The sequence below is a fragment of the Nanorana parkeri genome, unplaced genomic scaffold (assembly GCF_000935625.1).
Source record: "Nanorana parkeri isolate BGI_ZX_2015 unplaced genomic scaffold, ASM93562v1 scaffold621, whole genome shotgun sequence".
NCBI classification, from domain to species: Eukaryota; Metazoa; Chordata; class Amphibia; order Anura; family Dicroglossidae; genus Nanorana; species Nanorana parkeri.
In genome coordinates, this window is record NW_017306889.1 from 22,684 (window position 1) to 42,907 (window position 20,224).

At 40.9% G+C, this 20,224-nt stretch overlaps 1 protein-coding gene across 1 annotated transcript in view; it reads right to left on the reverse strand.

The window, feature by feature from the left end:
- TMPRSS9 (transmembrane protease, serine 9) overlaps positions 1 to 20,224 on the reverse strand; it is a 62,442-nt gene that overhangs the window by 11,535 nt on the left and 30,683 nt on the right. Inside the window, exons 9-15 of the mRNA XM_018563005.1 lie at positions 19,286 to 19,560; positions 15,747 to 15,883; positions 8,910 to 9,252; positions 3,837 to 4,008; positions 2,633 to 2,904; positions 2,238 to 2,374; positions 1,727 to 2,162 (exon numbers count right to left, since the gene is read on the reverse strand). Of these exons, the coding sequence (XP_018418507.1) occupies positions 1,727 to 2,162; positions 2,238 to 2,374; positions 2,633 to 2,904; positions 3,837 to 4,008; positions 8,910 to 9,252; positions 15,747 to 15,883; positions 19,286 to 19,560 (1,772 nt within the window). The remainder of the gene's footprint in view (positions 1 to 1,726; positions 2,163 to 2,237; positions 2,375 to 2,632; positions 2,905 to 3,836; positions 4,009 to 8,909; positions 9,253 to 15,746; positions 15,884 to 19,285; positions 19,561 to 20,224) is intronic.

Sequence of the window (20,224 nt, forward strand, 5' to 3'; positions counted from 1 at the left end):
GGTGTTCGTTGCGTGGGGGGGGGGGGGGGGGGGTGCCTCCTTCAGTGCACGTAATGTGGAGACGGTTATTCAGTATTCCAACACTGAGCAGAAAGAGGCAATGGCAGCAGAACCTTGAGGCAGTGGGAGCTCACAGTATCCAGGCTGTGAGAGCAGGCTGATTCCACAGAGGATGATTGCTCAGCGTTTCACAGGTAATAGTGGGACACTGAGCAATCAAAAACCCCACTGCTTTATTGTGAGAGCTGGTGTGAGTGGGGAGGAGCAGCCTGGCGCCCCTGCGTGTGAGGCTGCTGGGTTCTGGAGTGTTCTGAGGTGAGTATATCACAACCTGTCTGTGCAGTCACTTCTCTTTGCCTCCACTGTATTGCTATTGCACTCCAATTCACTGTCAGTTCTGCCCCAGCTCTCTTCTCCTGGTTGCTCATATTTTCTCATAGTGTCTCCGCTGCCCTACTCTATGGCCATTTTCACCCAGGTGATTTTTTTTACTACTCTCCTCCTCAATGTATTTACTCTTCTGTTCTGTTGCCATTCTCCAATTCATCCTTGATAACTTCTCCTGCCTCCATTTCACTGTCATTGTTCTACTCTTTTGTGCCTGGTTTTGTCCCTCTCCTCAATGTTTTCTGAAAAGTCACTCTTCTGCACCTCCAGTGCCTGCATTAATTCCCTTAGTAAACCTACTCTCTCTGTCCCTCTCCTTTTCACATTATGGTGACAGTCGCATGAAGACCACCTCAGGTCTAGCACCTGTATACCCCTTATGAAACAGGGCAATTTTTACATTTCAGCTATGGGCTATTGATTTGGCAATAATTTTTGTCACTTATAATACCTAAGAAATACACATATCAACCTCACAGCCATTCTCAGTGATTTCACTGAATTTGGACAAGTTCTCTTTACTTTCTGCCTTTTTAGGGGCAAGACAGAACAGGAAGTTTGAGACATTCCTCTTCATTTGCTGGCTATTTGACAAAGGTTATAAGCGGAAGGGAGGGAAAATTCCCCAATGTGAAACATTCCCTCGAAAAGAAAATAAATTTTTTAGTCGGGTAAAGAAGGTTTAGAACGTTTAGTCTGTCAGGACTTTATTGCTGTTTGTGTCCCTATTTGGCAGATTTCTCCTCACTTCCTGTCCAGACAGCAGGTGTCTAATAGAACAAGAAGCAAGGGCAAATCCCATTTTTCATTGTTATGTATGTGTTTGTATGATCAAAATTTGGGAGAAATAGGCAAACACACGTGAAGAAATGCGAAAGGAACTACTCCCAAGCAACAGCAAGATCACAAAAACAGAAACACGTGGGTGACTGAAGGTACCCACAGACATTTGCCCATAGACATTAGGATCACTACCTGATTATATCTAGATAGAACCTAAAACATCTTACATAATTTTTTTAAAGGCCAGTTCACACTGATTTGCAGTGGTAACACACATTATGTGCATCCATAAGCTGGGTTGCATTCGTTTTAAATGGCACCCAAAGCACTAAGGTAATGCATCTGCACTGCAGTAAGTGTTACTGAAAAAGGGTCAAGCGTGGTTTTGTCTGCTCTGGGTTGAGCTGGCAGTCCTTTCAGAATGAATAGGCTGCCACAACACACATTAACGTGTAAGGTAATGTGTGTTTACATGTGTGCATTACCCTCATTGGAACAGTGTGAACCCAGCCTAAATAATTTTCTAGACTATTTGAATATTTGGTTTTTAATTCACCTGGTCTTTGTGTGGGTCTGGGTGGCTCAGTGATCCTTGATGATGTAGTGCTAGTCCTGGCAGTAGTTGTCCTTTTGGTTGTACTTTTAGTTGTTGATTTTGGAGTGCTTCTTGTACTTTTAGTTTGAGACATTGTAGTCCTAGATACTGTGGTTGTCCTGCGACCAGGGGAAGTTGGTGGTTTAATAGTGGATGCTCTTGTGGTGGTGGTCAAGGGAGTTGTTGAAGGAACTGAGGACTTTGGAAGATTCATACCACTATCAGTTGTCCTCAGTACAGGAGCCACTGTATCGAGTATCCAGTCCTTGAGTTTGGTAACTCTACTATAAACCCCTGGCTTTTTCACCTGAGCACATCCAATACCCCAGCTTACAATGCCTGCCAAGAAGAAAACACCTGGGCTCTCTTCACATGCCAAGGGTCCCCCAGAATCGCCCTTTAAAATAAAAACTATACGTAAGTAGAGAAATTTGGGTGCAAATATTTTTGGTTATTAGCAATTTAGTCTTACCTGACAAGAATCCACTTTACCATCAAGGAAACCTGCACAGATCATCCGTTCAGTAATGGAAAAGTTATAGAGGACACTGCACATTTTCTGGTCTATTATCCCCACCGAGGCTTTCTGCAAAACCTCAGGTTTCGACACTATACAAGAGATAAGTGTTAATCAGACATACAACAGAAAAAGCCCTTACACAATCACGTACACACATACACATGCACAATCACACACATAGACACAAAGGTTGAACTTGATGGACCTGTGTCTTTATTCAACCTCAAATTCTATGTAACTATGTAACAATCAAAGCAAGGTTTGGCCCAAATATAAACAGACAGAATTACTTTTTTTTAGATCAAAATAGTCCCCATATGATTTTCCCATGGGTATAATATACATACCATTGCCTTCTTTGATGTTGCCCCATCCAGAGATCATGCATTTCCACCCAGCTGGAAACTTCTGTAGGGCTGATGGAAGGCACACGGGCTGTACAAGCTTATTAAAAGTCAAAGGGCTTGATAACTCCACTACAGCCACATCGAAGTCCAAGGTCAGTGGATTGAAGTGAGGATGCTGGATCACCCTCTTCAGGTTGATTTTTACAGCCATGCTGTCAGCTCCATTAAGTGCTGTGGAGCCCATATGGGCAGTGACATGGTCCAGTTTAGTTCTGAAGAGACCAAGGATAACAACATTTTTCAGCTTAAAAGTGAGGTAATCTGTGAAGATCTTTACAAGTTCACACACCGATGTTCCTACTTAAAAGTCAATAGCATTTTTTAAACAGATTAATTTTATTGAACATTGATTATTGATTTTATTGATTATTGAACATCCTGTGACAAGTGATGTACAGTTTATTTAAAAAAATGTGGTGTTGTACACCTATAGATGAATTGCTAAACACAGTGTTTGTATGCCATTGCCTGTGATTTGGGATTATGAGAGTGGACACTACTTCACTCTAATAGGGGAAGAAATACCATGTATCTGTTGTGCTACTCCAAATAAAGCCATAAACAATCTTCACAGCAAAAAAAAAAAAACTTTGCTGCATTACAACCCTCCCCCCTCCACAAACATGTAAAGGAACCACTTTTTTTTCTTTAGTTACCCTTTTTTTATTTTTTTGTTCCACATTGTCGCGTGCCTCCATTCTCGTCTAGGCGAGAATGACCTCAGCCCTGCTCCAGCAGGCTCACGGGATATCTACATCAGATATCTCAGGAGGCATCCGCACCCAAACAGTGGCTGGTGGAGGGTGGATTTGATGGGGCATCATCAGGGAGTAAGCTGCATTCATGCAGAAGAGACAGTCGGCTCCCAGTGACACGCGTTTGGTGGCAGATCTGCAGTTCACAGCAGGTCAATGCTGTATTTGCTGGGTGTATGAGTATGTTAAGCAATCACCGTTCACCCACATTTTCTCTTTATGCCAAAGGAAAATACACAAACTACTGACATGATACATAAATGTATCAGTTATTTAGGACTGCAATGAGAATGTAATTTTAATGCAGCTGTCAAAAATGTATTTAACGCATACTTTGGTATGCCATTCAGATATTCTTACAGACACTTCACTGTAATTAGGGTACTCACTGGTTAAAACAATGAGCAGCAGAGACCAACCATCGATCTCCAATTATTGTTGCTCCACAAAAGTGATGTGGACCCTCCTTCAGACTGGCCTGCCATGGGACTTCCCCTCTGACAGCATCAAATCCACCCACTATCTTGTTGGGTTTTGTTAGGCCAGGACGACTTCCACATTCTGTAATGAAAAAAAAATTCTAATTTATAAACATAAAATATTTCCTTCTTTTAATTGTAATTTCTGTCAAAATAAAATATACTGTATGCAGGCTGCCATTGTTGAGCTCCAATTTCGAGATATCTGTCCGTCAAGGTCTATGTGTTCAATACAGTCTGAATCACTGGCTTGGAAAATGAAATGCAGCAAGTTAAAATGCACCTGTTCCCAAGAATATATAGCATTTTTTAGTCTAAGCTTCTCTTAGCATAGGTTTCCTTTAAATGAGCTATGATACTTGATCCTGGCTGACATAATCTGCAGAAGTACCATAACAACTTTAAGACCCTTCCTGTCCAGGCTATTTTTTTAGTTTTCAGTACTGGAATAGTCCCCATCCTGTGTTGTAAGAGAAAGGGGAGGGCTTAGCAATGTAATTATTGACATGTGATTGGTGTGATGACCAATCATAGTGATCACAAGGTACAGAGCTGACTTGTGCCTGTAGCTGATACTCTCCTCTCAGCTGGGTGCACGCACACAGGGTACGTCCATTCAGAATAACTACTACACCTACTGGCCATTTTTTCACAATGGCCAGTATGAAAATAGTTAAGGTGCACCTGTGCCCAGAGAACATTAAACTATTTACATATCCTTAACAAGCAGCAAATGAGCTTTGAAACAAGCCACCCCTGACCTCTCTAGCTGCTTGTACTGTGACGTAATATATTTTCGAAGTTCCTTAAAAAATCCCAGCAAAGACTCGTAAGTTGGGTTTTAGTCTTTTTTGCATTGAAATGGTGACAAGCAGCCAAGATTTGCTTTCCATAAAGAAAAGCTGAGATGTCATTCGCTCTTTTGTGTACTTTGCAAATCATTTTCTTCAGAATGCCTATAACTATAGCTACAGAGGTGAGTGAGGGCTTGTTTTAATATGCAAATACTTTAGTGTGCATAGACTGGGCACAGGTTCCCTTTAATGTTGTTTTATAGTAAAAACAAATACATCTAAAATATATAATAACTTCTGCACTAGCAAATCTTTAATAAAAAGCTAATAACTATCCCCTTTAATGCTAAAAATCAAAATACAGCATATGATCCTTCAACAATCTGCCAATTAAATTGCAATTTTTACCATACAGTACATCAAAAATACTTCTGACTTGCACAAGTTCAATCCATCTATTTCCAATGATGAAAAGTTCAGAGTGCAGATCACCAAATTTATATTAAGCAACAGTGCAATAAAACGGGTACATAACACGTGTCTTCCTTGCCGTGCGTTATAAGACATGTGTTTTGGACCTTTTATTTTGCACTATTTCTTATTTTAGGGCTGATGGACTGCACTCTTTTCTCTTTTCTAGTGTCGGAAATAGATGGATTGCACTTGTGCACTTTTATTTATTTATTTATTTTTCTTAAGCCCATGGAGCGTGCTCGAAAACAAATCCCCTGTGAACAAAAAAAGTGAAACATGTAAAAAAGTGCACAAGGGTGCTTGGCCCTTCAATAAAGAAGGGGCCACAATTTCCCGACCCCCGAGGCGCAAGGCTCCTGACAGGGGTTGAGACGACTATGGTCCACCAACCCGAAGGACAGTGGAGCCCGATCCCCCGGGACCTGCTGAAACAGGTCCCACAAGTACTAGGTTGGGGGGATCTCCCGAAGAGAAACCCCCCAGTGGTGGGAGAAGACAGAAAACCCTATACAAGGGCACAGAATCTCCTCCCCAACGACAAAAAGGCCCCGAGGTACCTGCACCCTTAGTCTCTGTGGGTCTGCCCCTCTAGGCAGCACTGGAAGAACAGAGAGAGGAGACGGGGGTCCCTGCAGGGGGTGGTGACTGACAGGGAGAAGATTGTGTACTGAGTGGTCAGAGGTATGTGATTGCTCAGTTCTTGATCAATAGAACCGACGTGCGACAGCTGCAGTGTCACATATTTCCCTTATGCCATAATTTGACTTTAAAGTTGAAAATGGTAACATGGTAACATGGTAACATGGTAACAAGTACCTTTATCATCAGGTATTTCCTACCCACATCCATATTCTTAAGCCTCTGTCCACTACCCCCTTCTGCCTGCAGCCTCCTCGGATAAGATCACACATCTCAGAAGGCTTCAAGCAGACATTCCCAGTTGGTGCATCTCATGCATGTGCAGTAGGGTTCTGACTATGAGTTATCAAGAAGTCTCAGTTGGCTCGTGATTCTAAGATGGTGGTGCATAAATGGAAACTGCGCTGAAGACTTCAGGTTGTAGGTAGACAGTGCTGAACCTCTGGGGCTGGAAAGTATGGGGTCTATTCACTAAGCTGCCGTAGGCAGCCGAGTGAATAACCGACCCGAAGCGAAGTGAGCCGAACGCATCAATAGCAAACTAGCAGGTCCCTCTCTGTGGGTGCAATAGCTAGTTTGCTATTAGCTATTGCAAATTGAAATAGCCAATAGGAATCTAGCTATGCATTCCTATGCTGATTTTTGTTTTTTTTGCAGGGAAAGGTCGATCGAGCAGAGTGAACCTTTCTGGGAGAAAGTGTTTCTCTCCCGGGTGGCCGGGAGTCGTATTAGACTCCCAGAGCGTCCGGGAGAGTAATGACAGATGGCGTTCCTGGTTACCAGGTAACCAGGAACGCCATCTGTCATTACACACTGAGAACGCGGAGAGGCCGCTCGACTGAGCCGCTTGGCCAACTTATAGTGAATAGCCTGTACAGCAGCCCTTCGGTTCTACTGAACCGAAGGGGTCCTGGGGCCGAAGCTAGCGGAAGGATCAGCTGAAGCTACAGCTAGATCCTTCGGCAGCATAGCGAATAGACACCTATGTGTTTTTTTAAAAGTCATCAGCCCTTTATAAGTATTTTTGATATTTTGAAACACTGAAATAATGAAGAAGTAGGAAACTGTGGGCTCAATTGGAGAAAGCATAATATTAGGGATGCACCGATACCAAGTACAGTACTCGGTACAAGTACAAGTACAAGTACCGATACTTTTCCAGCTCCAAGACTAGACTAGAGAAAAATTCAAAAATTAAGAGGCAGCTGTCATTTGTAAGGACTATACGGAGCTCCTGGGATTTGTACATCTCTGTTTTAATGTATGATTTTGTTTTTATAAATATAAATAAGTGATGCATCGATACCAGTTTTGCGAGTATGAGTACTGGTACTTGCTGAGTACTTACAAGTATGAGTACTGATACATTTTTGTTTATTGTCATGTGACAGTTTTTCTAAAATAATACAGATTAATGATTTCAGGACAGTGGTGGAGCGCCAGAACAAGGTCCCAACTGCAACCCTGGTAGTTCTCATGAAAATGCCAAGTATCTGCACTGGTACTCGAAAAGTATTGGTGCATCCCTACATAATATCAATGTGAAATATTTTATATTTACCTGACAAAAAACGAAATATATTTTGTTTTATTTTTTTAGTCCTCATTATAATAAAGGAAAATATATAGAAAACCACTGCACCAATTATTGAGAAATACAGCACATGTAAATATCCTTATCAGTATGTGTTAGTGTATTGTAAAGTATATGTACTTTGTAATTAGGGCATCTATCTTTGCTCATTACATGTTCAGGATTAGCTTACTGCTTGTCAAGGCTACACAGTGATTGTGCTGCATTGCTCCTTCTCACAATGCAGGTCTAGCAGGGTTATTCACAAAAGGGTGAAGAGTTGGGAGAAGACAGGAGAAGTGAACAATCTAGGACAACATAGCTGAACTGAAAAGTGAGCAGAATTGGAGAATTTTTCCAAATCAGCTATTTTGGCCTAGATTGTTCACTGCTAACACAAAAGAGAAGTCTGCTAATACAAAAGTATTCACCCCATGCAACATGAAATATTTGTTAAGAGAGGGATGCTAAGCCAATGAAACTACCCTCTAGTGGCTAATCTACATAATTTATGTTTAATAATATATTCAATATATTTATTAACAAAAGTATGGAGAGCGGGCTGTAAATATGTGACAGTCAAAAAAAAGCTTTAAATGTTACAATAAATATGCTCTCCCTAAAAATACACAATTATTTAGTAACGACAAAGCAATGAGATTGTAACAAATGTAATGCAATGTCCATAAAACAGAAAGTAAAAGTAAACAGCATTTAAAGTCACTGTCAGCTGCATAGAAAACAACTTCTAGAGATTGTTCCTGAAAGTTGTTCCAGGCATCTGTGACAATACAGAGATTTTCAAGTAAGTGATCCATTACTTTTTACAATGAGAAATGATCTATGGTTCTATGGGAGTAGAGTAAATTCTCATTGTAAAGTGAAATTTTATTGAGCTTAGTAAATGAGGTGAAGCTATGCTCTTTATTTAAGAAGAAGAGTCCTTTAGTTTTTCCATAATCTTGTTACAGAAATAAGAAGAAATAGCAAATATAGAACCAGACAAGTACAGAACAAAACAGAGTGGCTTACAAAGCTCAGCAATATTAAAATGTGATCAATGAGCCAGTTGTTACAGAAATAGCATAGGATAACTGTCAAGCAAGCCTTAGAATACTGCAGTTTAGTATGCAGTGGAAATACTTAAGATGTCCAGTATATTGAAATATAGGAGATACGTTCAATAAAAGAGGACATTTATGATAATAAAGTACAGAGTTCTAGTAACTGCTAGGTCTACGTGAGGGTCATCAAGTCAAGTAGTTCCAATTTCCAATATTCCACGAATACTCATCTTTGGTTTGGGAGAACAGTGAAGGATAAAAACACAGTTAAGGGTTGCAAACACAACATTTTCTTTTCAAAATTATTTTCAACTAAGCTTCACCTCATTCCCTTTGCGATGTGAATATGCGCTAATTCTTTAGTAAATCAATCCCAATGCTAGATACAGTCGAAATGGTTTTAAATGGCAGACACCAATTCTTAAAAATGACAATGTACCTTGAGGTTTAGATGTGCTGAAAGGCTTCTGGGTTGGTTTTGCTGGCATCGTACTACTGCCTGGCTTAGATTTGGTGGTTGAATGCTTAGTCATGGGTCGAGCAGTGGTGACTTTGGAATTAGTTGTCCTTTTAATGCTGCTGATGGTAGTAACAAAACTTGTATGTGTTTCCACTGGTGTGGGTGCTGAGATGACTCCATGAATCCAATTTCGAACTTTGCTCACTCTGACATAGACCCCGGGTCTTCTAGCTTCAGCACAACCCACTCCCCAGCTCACAATGCCTGCCAAAAAGAATTTGCCAGATGGCTCTTCGCAAACTAGAGGACCCCCTGAATCACCCTGCAATAAAAAAATGACATAAATTCATACTTGCATAGTAATATAAAAAGAATGTTAACTTCCGTTTTGCCACTGGGGATTCTGCCTCCAGTAGCAATTACTCCTTCTACTTCCTCTGTGTTTAACTATTAAGTGATCTCATTCTCCCAACATCTTCCCCTCTACTGCACAATCTTGTCCTGCCTTATAGTAGCTCTTCTCCACCTCCCAGGATCCCTGCACTCCCTCCACAGCTGCTCCCAGGAAGAAGATGGCAGTAGCAGCCGCAGAGCCTGGCACATCCTAGCAACCTGCCTCCAGGTTGGCAAGAGAGCTTTATGGAGCTAGGTTTCTGCCACTGGCCAGCCTACCCATTCTCAGCACAGGGCTAATTACTGTATGTGACTACAACATTAGGCATGAAAGCCGCCAGAAATGTAATCTCATTTTCGTTTCAGAGCCATTAGGATTTTTTTTATTTTCCGTTTTAGTTATCAGACCAGAAATTCAGATCAGTCCGATATTCAGATTTCAGATGGATCCAATATTTGGTTTTCGTATCTAATCAGATTGAGTTATTCACATTCACAATTTTAAAAAAACAGCGTGGGGTAAGTGTGGGATAAGGCCCCCTGCCCGCAGACTGCCACAACCACTGGGCCAGGATTGTGGGGAAAAGGCCTTTGTCCTCATCAACATTGGGACAAGGTGCTTTGCCAGGGGGTGGGAAAATTTGTATGCATCCGAATTTTGGGTACCGCAAAATTCGTATTTGTTTGAATTCATTATTTTTTCCATTCGGAAATTCAGATGCATCCGAATTTCAGAATATGCCAATATTCATACGAATTTAAACTTGGAACAAAACTATTTCTACATGTTTATACCACATTGCCACATAAAATTCCTTGTCCCTGCTACCCTGCACACATATACCAGTTCCTCTGCGTCCCCACCAGGTTTCTGGCTCCATTTCACACACCTGCCCTTGGCTAGGACATATATGGTTAGATTGTAAAGCTTTGTCCTTCTTCATTGCAACTGCTATGCATCCGACCCTCATATCACCTTTTATCTCTATTCAGTACTGTTTGGCTTTTAAAGTATCTCTAGAAAAGAGATCCCTATTGGAGATCAATGGCAAATCATCATTAAAAAGCCAGACAGTATATTTATTTTGCAATATGTAGAATGACCAGCATATATTTAGGAAGTAAAGTATGTATTATTTCTAAATATTGAATTAAATATGCAAGGCATGTTTCTTTTTCAGAAATACATTTGCAATTCTTTTTTATTTTACAAGTTCAAAGTTGCAATTGAAATAATTAATTGTGTTCAAAATTGCCTTTTTCCATCCCCGGTTATCTGAAAGGATATGATGACATGTCTCAGGCTTGGTTTTTCTGTTTCCAATGTTCATGGCCCATTGCACATAGGGATCAAGGCTCCAGGGCAGCCCCTGCTTGTCTTACAGTCCCCATTCACACCTAATCCTACAGCCACTGGCTGGCTATACAAACAGCTTTTTGTGCTTCTACAACAACTGTGATTCTCACATATCCCCAGCTCTTTGTCTTCTGTCTCCTATCATTCTCAAACCTTTTGCACTGATTCACAAACAATAATCTACTAAGACTTTTTATGCCCAAATAACACCACATGGCAAATTTTAAATAATATTTTATCTACACCATTTTTAAAACAGGAGTAAAGTCTTTTAAGTTCACCAAATGGCCACAACTTCCCTTCATCCCATAGTTAATTTTTTGGGCCTTTGATCCAAAAGAGCACAACAGGAAGCCTGTATGAACTAAAATTTAAATGTTCATATTTGAAAATACATAAATGCATTTTATGCATTTTTTCATTTAACCTTTCATGAGTCAAGGACTATCTGTATACATCACATAAGTTGCTTGCATCCCATAAGCCTTACCCATACCACCCAACTGTCCCTCATATGGAACCAAATCCCTTTGCCCCTCTTTCCTCCTCAGTTGTCCCTTTTTTTTTAACTTGGATGAACATCAAAATATATTATTTAAAGAAGGACTCCAGAGGAAAATTTCCTTAACCCTTGCAGTGGGGCTACCCCTGCACTGCAGGGGTTAAGTGCTCGTTTTGGTCTAGGTACAAAAAAAAGTTATACTGACTCAAGCCTCTATTCATCTACTTATGTGCATTAATCCGCCAGCTGCCACTACCCAGCACATGTACGCACTTACCAGCACGTATATGTTAACCCTTAGCAGGCAGTCCCTAGTGCATGTTCTGTGTCCAGTGCCTGTGTGCTAATCCCTCAGCACCCAGTCTCCAGAGTGTAATTCCACACATTTTTTTAGTACACCACACCAAATGTCAGTTTTATCTCTACTAGCTCGGATCCAGTAGTAATCTCTAAGACAGGTTAACCCACATGTGTCAAACTCAAGGCCCTGGGGCCGAATCCGGCCTACCAGGCCATTTCCTAGACTTCTACTTTCAGATCTAGGTATTAAGTTATTACTAAAACCAGTGATAATTGAATGCAGAGGTAATTATGATAAAGATTAGATACATTTATATAGTCTTACAGGCCCTTTGAGGGCAACCATAATGGTGATGCGGCCCACGATTAAATTGAGTTTGACACCCTTGGGTTAACCTCTTAGAGGTTAAGGCACATACTTTGGGTACTGAGTTCTGAGAGATTATCCTGCATGAGCTGGATACTGGGTGCTGAGGGGTTAACATACATGCATGGGGACTGAGCACTGAGGAGATAATGCACATGGGCTGACGAATGGGTGCTGAGGGGTTATCATCACATATGCTAAGCATAGGATGCTGAGGAGTTAACACACCTGAGCTGAGGACTGGGTGTTAATGGGTTAATGCTTATATGCTGGGGACAGGATACTGAGGGACTAATACACACACACAGAATATTCATTACTGTACGGAAGGAGGAAGAGTTGGCATGCACATGTTCTTGAAGCTGATGACATATACTGCAAACAGGTCACTGAGGGGTTAGAACTGATTCACATCAGTGGGTGTCTTCTATTGCATCATAGGGTGTTGAGACACACTGTGCAAAGTTGTAACATGTCCTATTTATTTTTCATTCCACACAATGCACTGTATTTGTGTAAGCTGAGACAAAATGACATAGGGCACAACGCTGCTCAATGCAGCCCAATGTGGCTGGAGTGAACAGGCCCTTAATATTTATAGGTTGGGTGTAGGTGACTGTAGACTTAACAGTCATTCTATGGTGGCTGATCATTGATAGGTTAATGCACATACACTGCAAACTGGTCACCAATGGATTAATGCACATATACTGCAGACTGGTTACTAATGGGTTACTTATTGCACATACTGTACTCTGCATGTATAAAACTGGATAGAGCTCTTTGTACTTGAGAGGCATCTTACTGCTGGTATAGATACGAAAGAGTGAGGTGTGTCATTATACACTTACACAAACTCCGCAATGGGAAACTTACTTCTGCTGCTGAACTGTGTGTGAGTGCCAAACCTTCGGATTGTGTGTCTGAGTTCATAGTGCAATGTCTATGGGGAGGACCAGGCCCGGATTCCCCACAAGGCCACGAGGCCCGGCCTCGGGGCGGCAGGGCGCAGAGGGGCGGCAAGCAGGACTGAATGTAGAGTGAGGCAGACGATTTTTCGTTTACATGTGAAATCGGCGCTGTCGCCGATTTCACATGTAAACAGTGTGCAGCCTTCTCCCCCTTCCCCATGCACTTACCTCTCTCCTTTGGTTCGGTCCTCCTCCGCCGAGTCCCGAGTCTATGACTGCAGTGAGCAGAGCAGCAGGGTTAAAAGTAACCCTGCCGCTCCGTGTAGACTGTAGACAGTGAGAGGGGAGAGCTGTGCTCTTCCTCTCTCACCTGTCACAGAAGTTCCAGCACAGTGCTGTGCTAGAACTCCTGTATTAGAGGTGACAGGGTCAATAAATGGAACCTGTCACCTCCAATTGCTATCACACAGGGCATTGTTTTCTCCTGTGTGATAGCAGTAAAGTTAGGTGGGGGAAAAAATTACATTGATTAAAAAAATGTTTTAAATAAATAAAAATTTTAAAAAAATATGAAATAATTAAATAAAAAGGTAATGAAAAGGGGAGGACATGGACAGTGTTCAGTATGCAGTTTGTGTGGTTGGAGTTCTGGAAGAGAAACTAGAGAGTGTGTGCTGCAGGAGGGATAAAGGAGAAAAGCCAATCTCAATGAGGAAAACAAATGTGTGTGTGCTGGAAATTGGATCTCACTGGGGAAAGACCAGTATGTGTGCTGGAGGCGTGATGTCACTGGGGAAGGACCAGGAAGAGTCTGATGTGCATAGTGACAAAATTAAACACTGGCTTAGGCAATATTCTCAACAGATAACTGAAACTGTGCAAGCGAAGTTCTGATTCATGCATTATATTAGATTTTTAATTTATTAAGGCCAATAAATAACACACGGTAAAACTGATTCATGTTATAAAACCTTCAGAGAATCAAAAACATTTTGATCATTAAAATTTGTGAAAGCACAGTAATGAAAATAACATAAGGGGAACCAAAACCCTTGTATCTTTTTGCAGCCAAATATGGTTGCCTGTAGTTACCTTGTTGCTGCACATGTGACCAGCTATAATACCAGCCTTTTCAGAGCTTCAAAAAGCTCATATAAGTGCATTGGCAACTTTGACATTTATCACCAGAGGCATGCCTTTAACCTCCCTGGCGGTATGATTATGGAGGATTTTAGCATGCCAAAGCGGTACATTGTTTTTCATGGCAATGTGTTGTTTTATATTGTAGGCCTGTAATTCTTAGTAAATCTTAGGAATAACTCACCTAAATCTGTCCAAACAAGAGTCTAGTAGAACGGGCTCGTAGGGACAAGGTAAGTGACACTTTTGCACAATCCCGAGTGTGGCTCGGGGTTAGCGCTCTTGGTACTGAAAATTAACCCCGAGCCACACTCGGGAATACCGCCAGGGAGGTTAAAGTACATACACTGAAGGGAATGTATCAAACCTGGAGCAGACAAAATCTGGAGTAGCTGTGCACGGCACCTAATCAGTTTCTCTTTCATTTTCCAATTGTAACTGAACAAACTGAAAAGAGAAGCTGATTGGATGCCATTGGAAACTGCTCCAGATTCTGTCTGCTCCAGTTTTGATAAACTGTGTATGCATTAGTAGTCCAAAGATAAATGAAATCACTCCAGAAAACAACACTGGTATGCTCTAAATTGGGCTTTCTTTTTTGTAAACAGTTGGATCAGTGGGTTTAGTTCTACTTTAAATATAATGGGGGGGAATGTATCAAAACTGGAGCAGACAGAATCTGGAGCAGCTGTGCATGGCAAACAATCAGCTTCTCTCTTCAGCTTGTTCAGTTAACATTTGAAAATGAAAGAGAGAAGCTGATTGGTTGCCATGCACAGCTGCTCCAGATTTAGCTGCTCCAGTTTTCCAATTCCCCTCATTGAGTATTATGGGTAACAACGTATCAACTTGGTAAAAAGTAGTTTGTTATAATGAATCTCCAGCGCAAAGCTTTTGTAAAATGTTCTTAAAATAGGAATGCATTGGGAAAAAATTGTAGAGTGTCAAATGAAAATGGTATGCTTTTAAATGAAAGAAATACATTAAATGAAATAATCACACGCTCCTGGAGCTGCCGGCGTGCACGAGGCCGCCCTCGAGCACGTTACGGCTCCTATTTCCATCGCTTCTTGGGGTACTGATCTCTACCTGGTTCATTTCCCTGAATTTTGGGTTCCGCCCGCTCTGGTCTGGCTGGATGCACATGATACTCCTATATAATTGATTTCCTCCATCTCCTGAGGAAGCTTTGAGTTGAGACTCACATGACTCCTCAATCTCAATAGCGAGGGCTGGTTTGAATTAATTGAGAACCTTCTTGATTTCCTCTTCATGTATTGTTTGCTGTTTCTTATTCATCAAATGCTGCTATAACCCAGATCCACCAATTCTGGTTCTAGAGACATGTGCAATATTGACTAATCATAGATTATATTACTTGCCTTAATGCTAATATGGAGTAGAGTGATGTATAAGGAGGTATCGTGTTGGAGGTTCGATTTTAACTATCTATATATTAATTTTTCAATTATTACACAAATAAAGGAATATTTTTATACAAGGTGGATGTTTGGATTTGTCAATTGGTGCCTAAAAAAACCCCATCTTTGCTATTTGGTTTGTATCGGTTTCTCAAGGGTGTGGTGCCTATTACTCAGGTCTTGGTCACGACTTCTTTTGTTTCCACATGATCTGGCAGTTTATAGCTGGATCAGTGAGTGGTCATATGTTTGTAGGAACCTCGACAAACATATCTGACCTTCCCGGTCCAAACCAGTAGATACATTGAATTTAGACCAAGAAACAATTAAACATTGTGATTTCTAAATGTAAAGATGACCATGAAAGATGTGAAAAATGTTGTTTTTTGTCTCAGATATTAATTTCCAAATAGTGCATTGTTTACCTGACACGAGTCAATCTTGCCTTCCAGGTAACCTGCGCATACCATTCTGTCTGTTACCACATTGCTGTATAAACTGTTGCAGAGAGTTTGATCCATGAGGGCCACTGTAGCTTTCTGTAGAACTTCAGGTTTTACTACTGAAAGGAAAGAAGGTGCATCTTAAAGCCCAATTGAACTTTCAGTTTAAACCAGCTAAATTATCTCCAGGTGCAAAAAAAACCAAAATATGTTTAAACCTTTACAGTTCATTTTCTTTAGAGGTCAACCACAACCTGAGTAGAAAAGCCTGTCCCTGCCAGCACTCTGCAAAGAAGGAACCTTGGTTTCTCCGTGGAAGCAGCAGACTCTCTGCAGCGGTCTGACGTGCCCCCTGCTGAGTCCAAGCTAAATATCTCCAATCAGCAAGAAGCACTTTTCTGATTGCAGAGTTATAGGTCTGACTCAGAAGGAGGTGTGTTGAACTTCTACAAAGAGACCACTGCTTCCACACAGAGAGACAGTCCCTCCAAATGAGAGAGAGTTGGGAGGTATGAGGAAGTGGCTGTGGCTTTAGAAAGAAAATGGAATGTAAGACATTATACTCTTTTTGTTTTGATGCAGCTATAATGTTAGGGCCACGAAAGAAAAAGAAGAAAAGTGGCCCCATGGGATTGTTGCACCTATCAGCCATGTGTTTTTAAAAACTAATTATAGTCAAATACAGGTCTGTGGTTAATGTCATGTACATGTCTCTATGGGACTGCTTTGCTGGTTCTTTCTGCTTTGGCTTTCAGGTTACAAGCTGCCTGCTGTTGCTAGGAAGATTTACCTCAGTTGGTGGACAGACCATCAGTCAGCTAAGCACAGGATTGGTGACAGACTTTTGGCAGGAAAACAGCTGACCAATGAGTGTAACCTTTCACCTCTATAGTAACTCCTGTCACTAGACAGTGTCAGCAGTTACCTCAGGACTGCCAGCTGCACTCACCTCTGGATTAGCTTTAGAATTCCTTTTGGATCTTTTCAACTGCTTCCCTGCCCACCCTCTCCTTTACTGTACTTTCCCTTGTCGCAGTCAATCTTTATGGGGTAATGTCGCCCACTTTGTGGTAAATGGTAATTTGGTTGGTGTAAGTTATTGCTGCTTGAGTCTTGGTGACTAAGCATGGTGGTCTGTTAATGGTTAACAGTTTGGGTAATGTCGCCCACTTTGTGGGTGGACAGTGGTTGGTAAACAGTAATTTGGTTGGTGTAAGTTATTTCTGCTTGAGTGGTACTGACTAAGCATGCTGGTCTGTTAATGGCTAACAGTGGTTTTGTTTGGTATTTATTGGTTAAATTGATTAAAACCCAATAAAGGGGCTGCGGCCTTTAGTTTTTTCACAATTATTGTTGTGTTTTACTTTTTTATTTAGGTTTATTGTTATGGTATGATGGGTGTCAATGGGGTGTACAATCCCATGGATTTAGCTTAACTGAAGATGCAATCGGGCTTTCATTTGTTAGTTCACAGTAGAAGTTAGTATGGGCATTGCACAAAGTGAAAAGTAAGACAATGCAATAATACATGACATTCTTAATTATAACATGAACATTTATTAGGTAATAACTATAATATTCAATGCATTATATGGAAACTTAGTTTGCATACCTAATGGGGTTCTCTTTAAAACCGTTCAGATAGCTGTTTCTAAGAAAATATCCTGCAATCATCTTTCTACTTCCCAAATTCAAACAAGTAATACATTACATTTTATTTTGCCAAACTATCTTTCAATTACTAGTATTTTCTAAAAGAGCATTCACTGATAATTTGCAATGACAGTCATGAAAAAAATACAGGGCAGTAATCTTTAACAGTAACCAACATCAAGGCCTTAGATGCCAAAATGGTTTACTCCAGACTCATTACCAAATTAGACCTAGACCCCCACCTCTATACCCAAAAATGCACAGCTGACCTCAATGTCATGCGTAAGAGGAAGACCAGGTCCAACTAAGCCTGGGCAACAATAAGGTCTTGATCACTAAATGTCACAGTCCTTGAAACAAATTAAAAGGTGCTTTTTTGTTGGTGCCTAGCCCCCCTAAGAGAGCTAAGTTTACCCCGGCTATCCTCCTCACTGCATTTGAGGATGCACTAAGCTGGGCTCTCATTCTTGGTGGAACTGCCATAAAGTCCATATGTACTGGACCAACATTTTTCATTATCTTCTTGGGCATTAATATTTCTCCAGACCTCAGCTTAGGAATCATAAATAAACACCCCCCACCAGATTTCACAAATGTTCTGTTCAAAAACACAGGTACTAAAAGTAGCCAAACAAAATATAGAAAAACTAAAAACAGAATTACACAAGCCATTATACACAAAAAGATTGAAGCTACCTTAGCAGACATACTAAGATATGACTGCCAGGCTTTGACAGCACCCTTCTGGAACCCACCTTTCCTGTCAGAGTGCATGATACTATAAAACACTTTGAGAAGCCCCATCCTCTGGCCTGGACTACCAAAACCTCACCTCCATCACACCCTCACCATCCTTCCTACTCCCCCCATGTCTGTCAGACAGCCCTTTTATGCATATGTTCATCCCTCTCAGAAAAGCATTTAACCTGACAACAAGATTTCTATTCTCATGTTTTACCCTACATGACAATGTACTGCTGTTCATCTTAAGATTTGCCTATCTTGTTAAACGCTGTTTTTTCAGAACCTAAAAAATCTGATTAAATCAGTCAAGGCAACTGGACTTGCTGTATTTTTCTTGAAGACCAGTATTTTTCTTGAAGATCCAACCAGCTTTCTCAATTCAGAATGGAGAATCTAGAATCAGAATCAAGAAAAATACTGGTCTGCAAGCAAAATATAGCAAGTCCAGTTGCCTTGACTTATTTGTTACAGATATACCATGACCTGGATGAATGAGAACCTTCACAGACACTCTGAGGCCTCATTAACACTGAGCGATTCGCAAATCGCGCAACATTGCATTTTGCGTGATATTGCGCGTTTGTCGCACGATATCGCGCAAATGCTTGCATTGAGCAAGCTAGAATCGCGGCAAAATCCGCTTCAAAAAGGGTCCTGCTGTAGCGACGCACAACCCGCGACAGCGACGGACAGAGCTCCATTGCCATGCATTGGAGAGCGATATCGCGCGGTAAATAGCCGCGATATCGCCGGAATTACCGCGCGATAAATCGCTCAGTGTGAATGTGGCCTTAGACCAATTGCACTCCCAGTTTACTCTTTATTAGTTGCTCTATATCAAAACCTGTCTGGATCTTTTACTATGGTATTTTCATAGCTAAGTTAATAAAGTTTTTAATTTATATAATTAAATATCCATATGAGCTACTAAGTAGACAAACTAATGAGCTCTTAAAGTAGATAGTTTTAGATATATATGGACAGTATGTTGTTTCAGATCTCCATATTATACAATCTTTGTTTTATAATCATTATCCTTACATAATGACCTGAAATCTTAACCAAAGAACAATGGGCAGAATTATGGCTAGCTATACCAAGGTCTATAATAACACATGTCTTACAGTTGTCTTCCTTGAGGTATCCCCAGCCAGTGATGACACATTTCTTGCCCATAGGGAAGACGTGAGTGGCAGCAGGGAGGCAGATCGGTTGGGTGTATTTGTTGAATCGTAGTTCAGAATCCAGTTCTAGAACAGCCACATCATAGTCTGCTGTATCTGGGTCATAAGATGGGTGCTTAACGATGTTTTTGATGTAAGCCTTCACTGCGCTGCCATCTAAGCCACTTAAAGATGTAGATCCTATGTAAGCCACCCAAACAGCTGGATCCTGAAAACTGAAAAGTACTTGTAAATAGAGGACATGGCAAAATGTAAAAAGGAAAATGATGCCACAACAGTAAGGCAGTAGCATTTTATATAAAACCACAATTTTCGCACTTTAAAGGAAATGTATAGTATTTTCAATGTTTTCATTTTAGATATACTGTATATGTGAAAGAGATCAGCTTGATGTTAATAATCTTACTGACCTGTGTTAATGTATAAAAAAAACTTGTGAGTATGTACAGTTTGTAATTATATATGAATGTGGAGACATCCATACTGGCTTACTACATGTACATGCTCCACTTCCCGCTTTGCAGTACTACACAGTAGTTCTGCTTTTACATTTCTTTTCATAATCCTTGTCTATGGGTTGGCCGATGGAAAACAATGCACTCTACATGGCTGATATCTTATCTTAACATTTGTAAAATCAGAAATGAATATGTTTTGGACTCCCAGGGCTCTTTCCGTCTATTGGGGTCTATATGGGGTCTATTCACGAAGCTGCCGAGGGCAGCCGAGTGAATGACCGATCTGAAGTGAAGTGAGCCGAACACTGTTCGGCTATTCACTTCAGGCTGGTACGGCTGATTTTAGCCGTACATCGGCTGAAATCAGCTGTACATCGGCTTGCTTCGAGTGGCTTTGGGTCGGCCGAACATGCTCAGCATG